The sequence below is a fragment of the Taudactylus pleione genome, unplaced genomic scaffold (genome assembly GCF_031769625.1).
Source record: "Taudactylus pleione unplaced genomic scaffold, aTauple2 ptg001579l, whole genome shotgun sequence".
Lineage (NCBI taxonomy): Eukaryota > Metazoa > Chordata > Amphibia > Anura > Myobatrachidae > Taudactylus > Taudactylus pleione.
In genome coordinates, this window is record NW_028285976.1 from 941,006 (window position 1) to 958,178 (window position 17,173).

At 46.4% G+C, this 17,173-nt stretch overlaps 1 protein-coding gene across 2 annotated transcripts in view; it reads right to left on the bottom strand.

Annotated features, from left to right (window-relative positions):
* LOC148442268 (HHIP-like protein 2) overlaps positions 1 to 17,173 on the bottom strand; it is a 77,236-nt gene that overhangs the window by 35,808 nt on the left and 24,255 nt on the right. For both annotated transcript variants that reach the window (XM_088464103.1, XM_088464104.1), the window contains exons 5-7: positions 15,022 to 15,148; positions 10,491 to 10,636; positions 8,587 to 8,668 (exon numbers count right to left, since the gene is read on the bottom strand). In XM_088464103.1, coding sequence (XP_088320229.1) covers positions 8,587 to 8,668; positions 10,491 to 10,636; positions 15,022 to 15,148 — 355 coding nt within the window. The remainder of the gene's footprint in view (positions 1 to 8,586; positions 8,669 to 10,490; positions 10,637 to 15,021; positions 15,149 to 17,173) is intronic.

Below are 17,173 nucleotides of genomic sequence, written 5' to 3' on the forward strand. Positions count from 1 at the left end.
CGGAGGGAGCTCCGTCGTGCGCATGCGCCAGACGCGACGAGCGAAGGAAAGTCCTTCGCTCGTTGTGTCCGATCAAAGGGGGCGTGCTGTCAATGTTGATTGACAGCACGCCCCCTTTGGTGGGCGTGCCGGGGGCGTGCCTCCCTGACGGGGGCGTTCCCACGGGAACGCCTCCCGTCAGAAGCCGGCCCACTGACATCACTAGTGATGTCAGTGGGAGTGATTTTGGCTCTGATAGAGCCAAAATCACTCCGGAGCTTGCGGTTGAAAACCTCAACTGCAGGCTCCGGCTCGCAATTTCGATGGTCGCGATGGTCTCGACCATCGCGGCCATCAAAATGCACGCTCGTATAGCCTGTGGGTGGTGACCCACAGCTATACGAGCGTCCAGGAGGACGCTCCATGAAAATGGAGCCCGGCCCTCATTCAGAGCGTGCGCTCTGCTCAGAGCGTACGGCTCTGAATGAGGGCCAGAGTGAAAAGTGATAAGTCTGTGATAAGGTGCCAGCCAATCAGCTCCTCACTGTCATCTCACAGGCTGTGTTTGAAAACTGACAGTGAGGAGCTGATTGGCTGGCACCTTATCACAGACTTCTCACTTTTCACTCTGTCTCCTAACACTGCTTAGTAAGTAGATCCCTAAGTCCTATGTAACATAATGAAGATGGAGGTCACTCATGTGTGCCGGACGGACTTTAAACCCCTGGGCCAGGGATGGGGAACCTCAGGCCCGGGGCCGTATAAGGACCCCGGAATCATTTGGTCTGGCCCTCGGAGATTTTTACTGCTAGCCTCATCTAGATTGGCACCCTGCAGCCAGAATCTATGCAGCAGTGCCACATGGAGCGTCCTTACGATGCTTCAGATGGTCACACCGCTGCCCGTACAGCTCCCTGGTGCATCCTCAGGATGCTCCAGGCATTGCTGTAATCACTGGCGATAGTGGCCCCACCTCGTGTGACATCACACAGAGGGGGCGTGGCCTGCACCAGGCCCGTGAAATAATGTTATATATATCAAAATGGCCCTCTGCAGAAAATCCCCACCCCTGCACTAGGCTATAGGACTGTGGTACCTCATAGCCGCATAGATAGTAGAGGGTTAATCTGTTTCAGTGCGTAGCCAATGGTAGAGTTATTAAGGCATGGTGTGGGAGGAGCTACAGGTTACTTAAGGCAGCTGCAGATAGGAGTCAGCCTCTTTTCAGCTTTTTCCCCTCCCTCCCAATTTATTATTTTTTGCCTATTTTTGATGTCACCTTTTTTCTTTGGCGTTGGGCGGGAAAGAGCTGAAGCCGGGAGGTCAGTGAGCTGGCTAATAGGTCACTTCCGTTTGATATACCTTTTCACTGATTGTCCCTGCTGGGGTCAGCAGCCTTGGTTGGCTAACCGTGCGTTGGAAGGTATGGAGGAGTCTCATGTGACATATGGACTTGTTGAGTGGGCAATTGGCCCTGCAAGTTTTTCTAGTCTTCTGATTTGGTAGTCATTGACCGATGATGGCTGCTGTTTCTTTCGGCCGCCACCATAGTTAAGTTATTGATTATTTTATCAATAAAAAGGCAGACCAGTTTAAAACGCCACATCTGTCTCCGTGTCATTATTATTAGAATAAGTTAATGTTTGGAAATGTTATATACTGTATATAATACAGCACAATGCACATAACATGTATTCTATCTCCTGTACTTAAAAATATTTTGTAGTTGAAGCTTATTTGGATTAGAGATGAGCGTTTTGGATTCCTTGGAATCCAAAACACTCTGAACTTCCAGGATCCGAGGCGATCCGAGCCGCAGATCGGATATCCCTGTCTGCCTCAGATCCCTATCCGAGTCAAAACCTTGAGATCCCACTGTCGGATCTTGCGTTTTTTATTCAGGCGCGAAATTGAAAAGTCCCATTGAAATCAATGGGCTGAGCGCTAATTGGCTGAGAGAGCCATCTGTCATGACTCTCAGCCTATCAGCGCTTCCCCATAGACTTCAATGAGGCATGCAAGATGTTGGCCCCCACCCCACTGAGGACACCGCCGCCCACAGTGCTATCACCGTTGGCACCCCCTGCACTGAGGACACTGCCGCCATCTTCGTACTGCCGACACCGCCAGAACTCCCGCACTGAGGACACCGACGCACTGCCGACACCGCCGGCACCCCAGAACTGCCGACACTGCCAGCACACACGCACTGCTGACAACCCCACACTGAGGACACACAAACACGAAGATCCACACTTGTAAAGGAACAAGTTTCACCACGTTTGTTCCTTTACAAGTGTGGATCAATTGCTTCATGCCTGCAGTGGATGACAACTTGCCTGGAGACATCACTTTTGCTGATCGCTAGCCACAGAGGTGTGCCCTTACACAGATGCTGACCGTGCTGACCGCTAGCCACAGAGGTGCCCCTACACAGATGCTGACCGCTAACCACAGAGGTGCCCCTACACAGATGCTGACCGCTAACCACAGAGGTGCCCCTACACAAATGCTGACCGCTACCCACAGAGGAGCCCCTACACAGATGCTGACCGGTAGCCACAGAGGTGCCCCTACACAGACGCTGACCGCTAGACACAGAGGTGCCCCTACACAGACGCTGACCGCTAGACACAGAGGTGCCCCTACACAGACGCTGACCGCTAGACACAGAGGTGCCCCTACACAGATGCTGACCACTAGCCACAGAGGTGCCCCTACACAGATGCTGACCGCTAGACACAGAGGTGCCCCTACACAGATGCTGACCACTAGCCACAGAGGTGCCCTACATAGATGCTGACCGCTAGCCACAGAGGTGCCCCTACACAGATGCTGACCGCTAGCCACAGAGGTTCCCCTACACAGATGCTGACCGCTAGCCACAGAGGTGCCCCTACACAGATGCTGACCGCAAGCCACAGAGGTGTGCCCCTACACAGACGCTGACCGCTAGCCACAGAGGTGTTCCCCTACACAGAAGCTGACCGCTAGCCACATAGGTGCCCCTACACAGATGCTGACCGCTAGACACAGAGGTGCCCCTACACAGATGCTGACCGCTAGCCACAGAGGTGCCCCTACACAAATGCTGACCGCTAGCCACAGAGGTGCCCCTACACAGATGCTGACCGGTAGCCACAGAGGTGCCCCTACACAGACGCTGACCGCTAGACACAGAGGTGCCCCTACAGAGATGCTGACCGCTAGACACAGAGGTGTGCCCCTACACAGATGCTGACCGCTAGCCACAGAGGTGCCCCTACACAGATGCTGGTGCACCGGGATAGCGGCTCTGTGTAAGGGGGAGATTTCTACCACCGGACTGGTGACAAGTAAACGCGGTTGTACATGCAAGTCGCTCATTGTCTGGGGATGCGGCATAACAAACAGTACACAGCTAAACGGCACAGCGTTTTATGAACCTGTGCTAATAATATTACACAGGTTCAAGGCACTAAGGAGAATTTAGCTCAGGAGATCCTGTTAACCGGGCCAGCAATAACAGGACTTTGAAAATTTGCTTTTTTTAAAACTAAAGCCGCACATTCACTAGGCGATGGCGGCACGGCAGTACGATTGCAACATTGTAATCGTACCGTTGTTGCTGATCCCCTGCAGTTCCTACACTGAATGATTGATCGTTCAGTGTAGGCACATCAATCATCTCTGAACATGGGCAGTCTGTCGTTATCGGCAGTGTGACCGGCATGTTCAGTAGATGATTGACGTCAGGAAACGACCAGCAGGAGCGCGCATCGCAGGTCGTTTCCGACATAATAGTGTCCAATTTGTGCCCGATTTTGTGCACAATTACTGAGCGATTGCACGATTACGATGTCGTAATCATGCAATCGCTCAGTAACATCGCGTAGTGGATACGCTGCTAAACTTGTTGTTTACAGATCTACTTGGATACAATATCAATTACACCCAAAAAGGAAATAAAAACTGCTGTGGTGAGCTTACACACAGCCATTAAAGGGGACCAATTTATAGACCCCTGGAGTATAAACCTAAGAGACGTTATTTTTTCTTTTTGTCTTAATGTTTTTTTTTATGCCATTTTATTGTGATTTTTTTTTATAGGAATATACTGTACACTGATATAATAGCAACCGATTGCAATCTTTTTACTGTTACACTGTGCAATAAATAACTTTATATAAGTATTCTAGAGTATTTGAGTGTTTAATTCACATGCCAGACCTCAAAAACTAATATATATTTATTGTTGTACTGTGTCTTTTTGGATACAGATTTGTGTGAAATCACAAACACATAATAGTTTCTGCAGCTGTGAGACATATGAAAAGAACCTCTCAGTGATATTATATTTATACTATGGTTTTGTATCAGCGCCTGATTTGAGTTTGTTTCGTGCAGAAATGCCCAATACCAAGTATAGAAGCAGACGTGTTATTTTACACATTATAAACGTTCTAAGCTGTATTTACTGTACTTTCCAACTCAATCATTCTGCTGCTTAATATGTCCCAACACCTGAGCGTAACGTGACACTTTAAGCGTTGCCAGCGCCCTGCCGCTCAGCTGCTAGTATATGCTTTATTGTTTGGTTCTTAGAAATCTATTATATACTCTAGTAAACAGTCTGTGGATATGTACTTAGCCTTGGGGGAGAGCTAAAATTGTGAGCAATAAAGTACCAACCAATCAACTCCTAACTGACCTTTTTAAAACACAGGGGGAGATGTACTAAGCTCTGAAAGGTGATAAACTGGAGAGTTATAACGACCAGCCACTCAGCTCCTAACTGTCATGTTACAGGCTGTGTTTGAAAAATGACAGTTGGGAGCTGATTGGTTGGTGGTTTATTACTTTCCACTTTATCACTTTTTCAGAGCTTAGTACATCTGGCCCATAGTTTGTAAACTGACAGTTAGGAGCTGATTGGTTGGTACGTTATCTCTCTCCAAGGCTTAGTACATCTCCCCGCAGTCTCTGACATGCGCAGTAAGAGCCAGAGGAAGGTGTGCGCCTGCAAAATACCCCTCACCTACCCGTTCACAGCTGCTATTGGTACCACGGAAAGATGGCCACAACTCCCACTGCCACTAATGTCCAACAACAGTATGCACATATAACCCACCCAACTCTCCGTCACTAATTAATGAACTTTTAATGACTGTAATTATTATTTGCAACAAGACAAATATTTAATTAAAGTGTTAATTATTAAAGATTGAGGAAGTGTTTTCTGACTACTTACCCCTGCCACTATCTTACTACTACTATCTACTGCTTACAGATCTGTAGTATACTAGCTGATGTACCCGGGTACACCATAGATATTTAATGTTTCCATTTCCATCTCACCACTCCAATAACACATTAATCTTCACCTCTATAGTAAAATGCATCACTGCTATAGTAAGACAATACCCTCCCTCACCTGTGTACTAACACATTCCACTACCTCACCTCTGTGGTAACACATTTCCCTCTCTCACCTCTATAGTAATGCATCATTGCTATAGTAAGACAATACCTTCCCTCACCTGTGTACCTACACATTCCACTACCTCACCTCTGTAGTAACACATTTCCCTCCCTCACCCGGGTTGTAATACATTCGAGATCCCCCCCCTCACCTGTGTAGAAATACAATCCCTTACTCACACCTGTAGTAACACAATACCCTCACTCACCCCTGTAGTAACACATTACCCCTGCTCACCCCTGTAATAACACATTCCCCTCCCTCACCCCATAGTAACACATTAACCCTCACCTCTATAGTAACACATTCCCCTCCCTCACCCAGTAGTAACACATTCCCCTCCCTCACCTCTGTTGTAGCACATTACCCTCCCTCACCCCGTAGTAACATATTTTAAATTTCCCTTTATCACCTGTGTAGTAACACATTTTCCTATCTCACCTCTATAGTAACATATTTGAGATTTTCCTTCCTTCCAGCCGCAGACCCAGCAGCTCTCCTGACACGCAGAGGGCTCTCATGCCGCGTAGGAGATCGCAAGGGCTGATATATGCACGCCCATGTAACGGCGTTTAAACGGTCAGACACGCCTGTGTTTTTTCTGACAACCCCCCTTTCGTTACCACCCTCATTTGCTGAATACTTATCACTCACTTTGCAAATGGGTTCTCTGTGTGTGCGGAATCGCAAGACAATCTCAGTGCCTGTGCCGTGCTTCCGATACGCATAATATAATATATTTATAATATAAAATACTATTAACGAATAAATCTACAGGGAGCTGCACTCATGGGGCTGGGTAGAATAATGGCCACAAATCACAGCCGCCTGGGGGTCGCAGGTCCTAAAGTGGTATTATAGGTGACACGTAGCAGAAATCGAATATCAGTAGCCGAGGGCTGGATTAATATATACTGTAAAGGAACAGCATAAAGGTGCAGCACATCTGGAGACGTTATACTCTCCCGACAAAGCATCTGGTATATAAACTTCAAAAAAATGTCTGAAGGCTGTACAGTAACTTATTCTACACTTACAGGGCCCTGACAGAGCCACATAGCAGCCAGGCCCCGTTATATTCAGTCTGCCCAATCTATTTGTTCATCCATAAAGTAACAATCCAACTTGGGGACAAATTCATTTATGGAAATCACTGCAAAATGACCATCTGCCTAAAAAGAAAGCACTTATATATAGCATAACGATTATGGGTTTGGTATATTTCCTGACATGGCAATAAGGAATAATAGCAGCTCCATGAGAGGCAAAAAAAACCATGAAGACGATCAATTTACGAAGAAAATGTATTATTACCCTTGAATATACACATACAAATAATAGAAACTAGTATTCCACATATATTATTAAGAAAAATACAAAGTACTGGTACCAGACATAAAATAGCGTATACAGTAATATGATACACACTGGCCATGTCGGCATTGGCGGCTGTTATGGTGGTTGTGGGGGTAAGTATGTTGCAGGTTGCGACTGATGTCGCAAAACTGCGGTTGCAGTGGTAATTATGTCCCTAATTCCAAGCTTAGGGCCGTATTCAATTAGTTTCACACCCATGAAAAATCTTTGTATGCCGGACTTGTCACCTACATCGTGTCTTTTGGCCGTAGAAACTTATTGTGCGTGACCCCGCTATTCGCCCTATTCAATTCCAAAAAAACGCGAAAACGGCGATACGCGAAGTCAAAACAGGCAGAAAGTGGTGTCAGAATCGGGGAAATCAGCCTGAACCCCCCAAAAAGATGCAGAAACATTGGGGAACAAGGTAGTAGTGCCCGAATAACCGTAATTAAACTGTTTGGGGTACTTAAGTTCGCACAATTGCCTCTAATTAGCATCTTTGCACAGGTGGTGAAGAATGGCATAAAGAGTATTTTTCGGACAAAATAAGTAGTCCTGTCAAATTTGGGGTACCTGAAAATGGGCCCAAGCATCTTTTAATGGGGTAGATGTATGAAGCCCAGAAACGGTATCAGCGCACGTTAAGTGCGCTGATACCGTTTCTCCCCGATGTATGATCGGGGGTCTGGGCGGTAAATGTCAGGGGCGCTATGCGCCCCCGTCATTATCGGCGCTGCTATCTACAGCCTGGGCTATGTACGAACGGTCAGATCGTCTGACCGTTCGGCCGGCTGTAGCTGTCGTTATCGACAGCTACAGTCAGGCGTTAGCCTATCCCCACAGCAGGGACAGCGCTGTCCCTGCTGTGGCGGCTACCGGCTCCAGGGCTGCATGCGGGGATCTCGCGTTACTTGCGAGATCCCGCGCATGCTCATTGGAGCCGGCCGGGCCTGACACACATCGCATCAGCACTAGGCTGATGCGATGTGGTCTGTAGCGGGTAGCGCCGGAGGGGGGAGTTAACGCTCCCCCTCCCCGGCCGGTGAGATGTTCACACATCTCACCGGTAGTGCTTCCTGCTTCGCCTCGGTAAAGAGGCGAAGCAGGAAGCGTTATAGCGGCACTTAACGTGCCACTATAATACATCTACCCCAATGTCTCTTAAGTGGAGTATTAATAAAAGTGAAATTCCACCCTCATAAAAGCACCTGCAACCCCAAAAACACTGGACCCTTTCTTAGGGCAATCCAAGAACCTTATTTCGCTAGTTTCTGCATTTGTCCCCCCACTTTGTGCTTTTTCGCCCCCAAAATCAAAGTACTTTTTTGGGGTGTTCCTACGTTTTTTTTCCAGGAATTTTTTTATGCACTTGTCCATTGGGGGACTGTCCCAAGGGTTCTGAGTGGTTTCCCCACCTTTGCACCCCAAAACAAAAATGTAGCATTGCATACGCGAAAAGCGGATGGAATTGAATACGGCGATAAGTTTTCGACAGGCAAAAAGACGCAATAGGCGATACTTTTTCAGGGATCTCGGCTTTTCGCTTCTAATTGAATATGGCTCTTAAACGGAATCCTAAATCTAATGTCTGCCTTTCACATGTCAACATTGTGAACATGTTAGTTGCGACATTTCAACAATATCATCATCATAACTGTCGACATTGTGAAGCCGACATGCCGACGGCATTCCAACAATTATAAGCCACAGACTATTTTTTAAGTATTAATGATGAAAAATCCCAACAACTTATAGTGTCCATATTTAGTATTGTGAGGTGTACATACCTGGCAGGGTCTACAAGCCGATACAATGTTCCATAGGGAGACAATGAAGTCGGTTCAGATGTCGAGAGAAAATACAGTTCCCCTATTTAAAGAGTGAGAGAAAGATATAGATTTAATTATACCCTGAATTTGTGTCTTATAGATAAACAAGCAGCTTCCATACAGTAAGAGGGAAGACATAGCACCACTCCCCGTGGCCATGCCGCCCGAATTTGCCCACATCCCCTATATCACCCTTATGCCTTGGCGGTCCTGTGGACAAGACCTTTAGGTCCTCAAAGCTTAGGGCAATTCCTCCTGCCCTGGGTCATCTATATCATGTATTCTGTGCCCTATAACACAGATCTCACCTTCACTTAAATTAAAAATAAATTCTATTTACGTTCATTACTCATTTACATTATTCTCTGAAACCCGACCACACAATTAAAGTTAGTGACTTAAATCAAGTAATAAAATGATCTATACGCAGTGAGGAATAATTAGTAACGTACCATCAGAGGAGGAGAGTGCATCCTGAGTGGCTATATTCCATGTCCACACTTAAAGCCGGGTATTTTCTTGCCTTTTATGTCAAAAACCCCAAAAATTGATTTACTCACATTGGCCCCCATTAACTAACAAGTTTTATTACCAAAACGAGCGATAAATGTCACTGTGTATGATAAATGGTTCTCCAGCCAATCAGCTCCCAACTGTCACTTTCTAACAGCTGGCAGTTGGGAGCTGATTGGCTGGAGCACCATTATCATACACAGTGACATTTATCACTTGTTTTGGTGATTAAACTCATTAGTAAATGAGGGCTATTATTGGGGGGCTGGGACTATGGATAAGGGGCTCACAGGCTATTGGGTGTCATAGGGACATGTACAGCACTAAAACTACCTTTCCCTCCTCAGGGCCGAAACTAGGATATCTGTCACCCAGTGCAAGGCAGTTATTTTGCGCCCCCTCCCTTCCTGTACCTGGATTTTGTCCTTGCTCCTCCATAAGGCAGTGCACTACTCAGACGTCCCTGGTATAGTGACTTACATTATTCCACACACCATAATGCCCATTACACATTATACCACACACTGAAATGCCTATTACCAAAGTGCCACTTACATATTTGCCCGACACCATTTTATATCCCACAGTAAGGTTTCTAATTACTTTAAAATTACCTGCTCGTTGCCATGGGGTTTCATGCTTGTTGCCATGGGGGTTTCATGCTTGTTGTCAGGGGATTTATGCTTGTTGCCAGGGGTGCCATGCTTGTTGCCAGGGGTTACATGCTCGTTGCCAGGGGGTTGCATGCTCGTTGCCAGGGGGTTGCATGCTCGTTGCCATGGGGTTACATGCTCGTTGCCATGGGGTTTTATGCTCGTTGCCATGGGGTTTTACGCTCGTTGCCATGGGGTTTTACGCTCGTTGCCAGGGGATTTATGCTCGTTACCAGGGGTGCCATGCTCGTTGCCAGGGGTTACATGCTCGTTGCCAGGGGGTTACATGCTCGTTGCCATGGGGTGCCATGCTCGTTGCCAGGAGTTTCATGCTCGTTGCCAGGAGTTACATGCACATTTCCAGTGGGGTTTATGCTCGTTGCCAGGGGATTTCACGGGAGAAGATGCAGCTTCCAGCATCTTCTCCCGGCAGCGCCAGCTTTCCCGGCACTTCCAAAAATGCTGTGTACATTGCGCTCTGCTAACAGACACTAGAGGTCCAGTAGGACCTCTAGCATCTGTCTCTTCCTTGGCGGCGGCCATTTTTGGATGGCCGCCGGATGACTGAGTCAGCTTTTTTCACCCCCCTGCAATCCCCACCCGGTGCACGTGCACCTCTAGCCCCCCCCTAGTTGCGGCCCTGCCCTCCTATATTATAATATGTGTCCTGCCCAGCTGCCGTCTGCGGGGACTCACCTGCTTCGTCTTCTGCAAAGGAGATGATGAATTTGCTGTACGTGTTGATGAGTTTTGGGAAAGAACAGATTGTAGAATCTCCCATACAGATATCCTGCTTGGTCCATGTATTCCTGGTCACATCCTCATGTAGTGCCATTAGCCGACTTCATGCGGAATACAGTATATAAAGTTAGGCCAAGGTCGTCTAAAGCATGCAAAAACAATATAATAAGCTATATGATCATTTATGTCTTCACTACGAGATACGGTATCTGTGAATTCTGATTCCGATGCTTATAATCGACGATGATCATTGGAAATCATCACTTCAGTGTTTATTTGAAAAACCTGTGTTTTATCAGAAATTATGAGCAATGGATTTCTTTGGTCTAAATAAAATATTTTTTTTGGGGGGGTGGGGGAGGGGTCAGCTAATGATGCTTACATTAGTGTTTGTAGAATAATCTTGTGAGTATTAGGGGTAAATTTACTAAAGTGAGTGTTTTTAGAAGTGGAGATGTTTCCCATAGCAACCTATCACATTCTACTTGTCATTTAACTAGCACCTGATATGATAATAGCTAGAATCTGATTTTGTGCTATGGGCAACATCTCCACATCTAAAAACTCTCACTTTAGTAAATTTACCCTATAGTGTCAGTGTTGGTCTGAAGTGTTGGTGACCATAGTGTCAGTGTTGGTGGAATAAATACACTTTATACACACTTATTTATATCTATTATTTATATATCTGTATGTTTGGTATTAGCATTTTTGCATAACTATTTTTGCTGCAAGACAGACACTTCAGCTACTAGTCAGGTTTTCCACCTTTGCCTGTTAGCCTGATCGTTATGAGCTTCATCTAACCCAAACACTCCCCCCTCCTATGACTCACTCCCTCCTGTTGCTGTGGACCAATAGAGGGAGTTAACACTTGGACCTATTGACAAGGGTATTGCATCTGCAACACACAGCAGCTGCTCTCCCATTGGTCACAACGCAGGTTAAAGATCACCTGTGTATCACAGTCCACATGCATCTGACTGAGGAAGCGACAGTGAAACGCGCGTCTCAGACCCGCGAATCCGGCTGTGTACAGGCGGGATTCGTCATGGCAGCATACTGACAGGCTCTTCTAGTGGCAGATTTTCTATACTACACACCGGCTCCCTGGAGGTGAGCGCTCAGGTACTTTTCATACTACACTTTCTTTAGCGCACTGAGTGACTTTATTTAACAGAGACAAGTTTGTGACCCTGCAATACCTTTAGGGCAACAGAGCTCCACTTGTCCTGTACTAGCCATAGTGCAGCTACACTCATACTCTTTCTTCCTATCACTGCATATGCGATCTGGGTTTCCCACCACTCACCACTACCTTTGGTATATGACTGGCAGCAGCACAGATCGCAAACCTATGCTGTGTTATTTCATTACGATAACTATTGTCTCTATGAGTGCTCTCATTGGGGTGCGCCTATTAGAGGTTCCTGCAATGTTTACACCAGGACCTTCTTTTTAACGCAGTCCAACAGCAGATACTCATTGTACTTATTCCCTACCCTGGGAGTACCTTTATAGTACGCTCACATGCCATTCAATGGCTATACAATGGCATGCAGCAGCTGCTATTTTGTAAACTCCACATAAAGGAGTAGCTTTACTTTTTCCTATAACCTTACTGTCTACAAGTACCTGGGTGGCATCACAGGCGACCTACGTGTGATCTGCCTCTCATTACAACCTGTGATTTACTTATATTCATTTTGATATTTGCAGGGTCAGCTATTATTTCATCTGACCCCCTTATCATTGTATTTCTCTGATTACTGTTCAGTGTTATTGTGCTGTGATTTCTCACGTAACCTATATTGAATATTGTATGGTTATTATCACATTCTTTTCTAGAAGATTTCCTTGTATGCTTCTGCCGTAATTCTGATTAGCCATTGTGCTATGACGACATTATGAGGTCATTGAAATAGTATATGTTTTATATAGGTCTCAATATTGTATGAGACAGAGAATTATAGACCTATTTGTAATATTTCACTTAGCTTCACATAATTGTGATAAGTATTGTATTATATGTTGTTTTATGTTCTATGTATGTTCGTGTTCTGCTTGTGATAATTTATAGCTGTTATTCCAACAGTAATGCCAATAAGTAACAGGCTCAGACTTGTTTTTGGTATTTTAAAATATATCTAATAAAAGTTATTTTTTATATATTATTCTTATTATAACCTTTACATTCGAGTGCCCCCAACAAGAGAGTTTTCTTCTTCTCCCCCATACTACCTTAGTGCTTAGTGTCAGTGTTGGTGGAATGAGCTGGTTTCCATAGTGTCAGTGTTGGTGGAATGAGCTGGCGACCTTAGTGTCAGTGTTGGTGGAATGAGCTGGTGACCATAGTGCCAGTGTTGGTGGAATGAGCTGGTGACCTTAGTGTCAGTGTTGGTGGAATGAGCTGGTGACCATAGTGTCAGTGTTGTTGGTGGAATTAGCTGATGACCTTAGTGTCAGTGTGGGTGGAATGAGTTTGTGACCTTAGTGCCAGTTTTGGTGGAATGAGTTGGTGAATTTAGTGTCAGTGTTGGTGGAATGAACTGGTTTCCATAGTGTCAGTGTTGGTGGAATGAGCTGGCGACCTTAGTGTCAGTGTTGGTGGAATGAGCTGGTGACCTTAGTGTCAGTGTTGGTGGAATGAGCTGGTGACCTTAGTGTCAGTGTTGGTGGAATTAGCTGATGACCTTAGTGTCAGTGTGGGTGGAATGAGTTGGTGACCTTAGTGCCAGTTTTGGTGGAATGAGTTGGTGAATTTAGTGTCAGTGTTGGTGGAATGAGCTGGTTTCCATAGTGTCAGTGTTGGTGGAATGAGCTGGCGACCTTAGTGTCAGTGTTGGTGGAATGAGCTGGCGACCATAGTGTCAGTGTTGGTGGAATGAGCTGGTGACCATAGTGTCAGTGTTGGTGGAATGAGCTGGTGACCTTAGTGTCAGTGTTGGTGGAATGAGCTGGTGACCATAGTGTCAGTGTTGGTGGAATGAGCTGGTGACTTTAGTGCCAATTTTGGTGGAATTAGCTGGTGACCTTAGTGTCAGTGTTGGTGGAATTAGCTGGTGACCTTAGTGTCAGTGTTGGTGGAATGAGCTGGTGACCTCAGTGTCGGTGGAATGAGCTGGTGATCATAGTGCCCGTTTTGGTGGGATGAGCTGGTGACCTTAGTGTAAGTTTGGTTAAATGAGCTGGAGACCTTAATGTCAGTTTTGGTGGAATGACCTGGTGACCTTAGTGTCAGTGTTGGTGGAATGAGCTGGTGACCTTAGTGCCAGTGTTGGTGGAATGAGCTGGTGATCTTAATGTCAGTGTTGGTGGAATGAGCTGGTGACCTTAGGGCCTGATTCAGCAGACAACGGAAGTGCAAAGCCGCACACCAGCAACTTTGCAATTCCATCCTTGCTGAACTGCAAATGTGCAGGCTGGCATGCCGGCATGTGAGGCCAGGAATCCGCCTCCATGGATACAGGTCCTGGCCTTGCCACTCCCAGAAAACAGGGGCGACGTCATATGCAGGTCTTCCGTTACACCGCACCGCCCAGTAAACGCCTCTGCCTGTCATCCAGGCCCCGGCATACAGGGGCTTGTGTGCTCTCATGCAGAACTCGTTCTGCACATTCTCACATCGGGTCCTGAGCACATTCAGATCCCTATAATTCTGCGTGCACTGCTGAATGAGACCGACCAAGCTGGTTATCTTGTGTGGAGGGTGTCGTCAGCTGATGACCTTTAGTGTCAGTGTTGTAGGGTGAGCTGGGGGCCGTTTATAAACTTTATAGCAGTGTTTGTAGGGTGACCTTGTAATCTTAATGCCAGTGTTGGATGGGTGAATCTGGTAATTTTCTTGGTATGGTGATGTTGCCCACTGACTGAATGTGGTGGCTTCAGTATGTTGAGGTGCTGCGCAGTTGAGGGACTTTTGCTTAGGACATGAATGATGACCTTATGATCATACTTTTAGGCCACCACAGTCATAAGTGCCACAGGGCCCCCAAAGCAGTACCCCAGCTATAACCTTTTTACAAAGAAATTTCATATAATTTTTGAACAAGATGTTACCATTTCTATATAGCTAATAAATGACAGCACCTAGCAAGCGGACTTAAGCTGGGTACACACTAGACGATATGTTGTCCGATCGGACGACATTACATCCACATCGGCCAGTGTGTACCGGCCATGTCAATGATGATTCGCTCTCCCTGCTGAATGCAGCATGGTCCCCGCTGTCGTTCCGTCGCTCCTGGCATCGACAAGCGTGTATGCACTTGCCGATGCCGGGACCCCCATCGGGTCCCATCGTTGGCGAGATCGCGCTGGGTACACATCATTTAGTGTTTACCCAGCATTAATATTAATGTTGTTACTATTGCTACAATACTGATACTCATTTTGATCCATAATCCAATTGAAGACAGCACCGCTAAAATGAAATAATGCATTAATATATATTTGCATTATTATTTCCTCTATTCTTATTTCTTACCCATTCATGAAGTCCCCAAAGATGTACAGGCCATTTAAATTTGGAGATTCACATCCCCGGTAGATGTACCCGCCAGTGACTGATTTACCAACGTTGTGCCCATACGCAAAAATCGGAAGAACATCATCTGTTAGAGATGAATCAGTATAAATGTGTCATTATACCAAGTGCAAAAATCTATACGTATACTGTATATAAATAGCATAATTTACATGCAATATAACAAATGTCCGTTATATACACTGATCCCCAGCTTTCCAGCATATAATGCATAAACATTGCACTGCATATAATATAATTATAATGTCCTGTTCATGTAATATAATAATTGAATTAAGCCACATTTATTACAGTCCTGTACAGCATGTACTTTATATACAGATCCTGTAGCACATCAAGATGGCAGAATCTGCGGGGGGGGGGGTTCTGCTCTTCCACGTGAAAGCAGTACGCTATTCCGATGTGTACGGAGTTGAGTGCTTATCAGTAAACTGCGCTTGAGTCTAAATCGTAATGCGAATGCATCAACCATTAGAGTAGTCGCTAGCAGCGCCAATTTATGCGCAGTGTGATTGACAGTCAGAGAGTATTTGGCGGAAATAACCGGAAGTGGCGACTTGAATGCAGGCGAGTCGCGACCATTTCGGGGGAGGGTCTCCCCGCGTGACTGCAATCCCGTACGCAAGGAATATGGCTCTGGCATCTCAATTCCCGTGGCCATCCTGCGCGACCATAGACTTAGTCAGTATTGCGATAATTTAATAATCTGCAACTGATGGCGCGTCATAGTGCACAGATGCTGCAACATTTTACGCAGATGCTTGAATTTGCAAAGCCGCAGGTGGGCGTCTTAAACCATCTCTCGGCAGTTGCGACATTTGCATATTTTCGCATATCTGCTACGTACAAACTCGCAGCTGTGTCGGAATTAGCGTACAACTTTGAATTAGCCCATTGCCCATAGATGCAAATATAGATTTTTGTCTTGTGCGACAAGATATTTAAATGAGAATCAGAGGATGGAGACTGGTTTAGGATATGACCATAAAATGACTTATTGCTGCGTATTTGTATACAATTTACTTTCATTGTGTTCTTCTTCTCCTCTTTCATTAAATTGTCCCCATTCGCCCACGTGGTGTCACATGAAGGTGCTTGTATTTCCCATACAAATAGATACAGCATCTACTAATATTGCATTTAGGAGCAATGTTTAAACTATAGCAACCAATCAGAAACTTGTAGTCATAACTTACACTAGACGAGAGAAAAGTTAATTTCTGATTGGATGCTGTGGTTCAGTGCAAGTGTTGGCACTAAGGCCCTCATTCAGAGCTGTACGCTCTGAGCAGAGCGCACGCTCAGAATGAGGGCCGCCCTCCATAAAAATGGAGCGTCCTCCTGGACGCTCGTATAGCTGTGGGTCACCCCCCACAGCCTATACGAGCGTGCAGTTTGATGGCCGCGATGGTCTTGACCATCGCGACCATCGAAACTGCGAGCCGGAGCCTGCGGTTGAGGTTTTCAACCGCAAGGCCCGGAGTGATTTTGGCTCTATCAGAGCCAAAATCACTCCCACTGACATCACTAGTGATGTCAGTGGGCCGGCTTCTGACGGGAGGCGTTCCCTTGGGAACGCCCCCGTCAGGGAGGCACGCCCCCGGCACGCCCACCAAAGGGGGCGTGCTGTCAATCAACATCGACAGCACGCCCCCTTTGATCAGACACAACGAGCGAAGGACTTTCCTTCGCCCGTCGCGTCTGGCGCATGCGCACGACGGAGCTCCCTCCGTCGTGCGCATGCTCAGTGCAGACCATCGACCCACTTGCGAGCGGACAGCCGCTTGCGAGTGGGTCTGAATCAGGGCCTAAGACCCATTCGCTAGGCTGCGTTCGCACGTAGCCTGCAGATGCTTGCAATATGTGTATGCAATGCAGTGTGCTTGCGCGAACCAGTCCATGCGATAGCCCCTTGCAGGTAGGCGCCTCGTTAGAATGAGTGACAGGATGAGCCATTTATGGATGGTGACAGGGGTTGGTCGATGGAAACGGGGGAGTGGCGGTGCGAACGCAGGCGTGTCTGTGTGTTTTTAACGCCATTTCAGAGGCGTGCATAATTAAGACGCAGCGTCATAGTACACGTCACATGGTT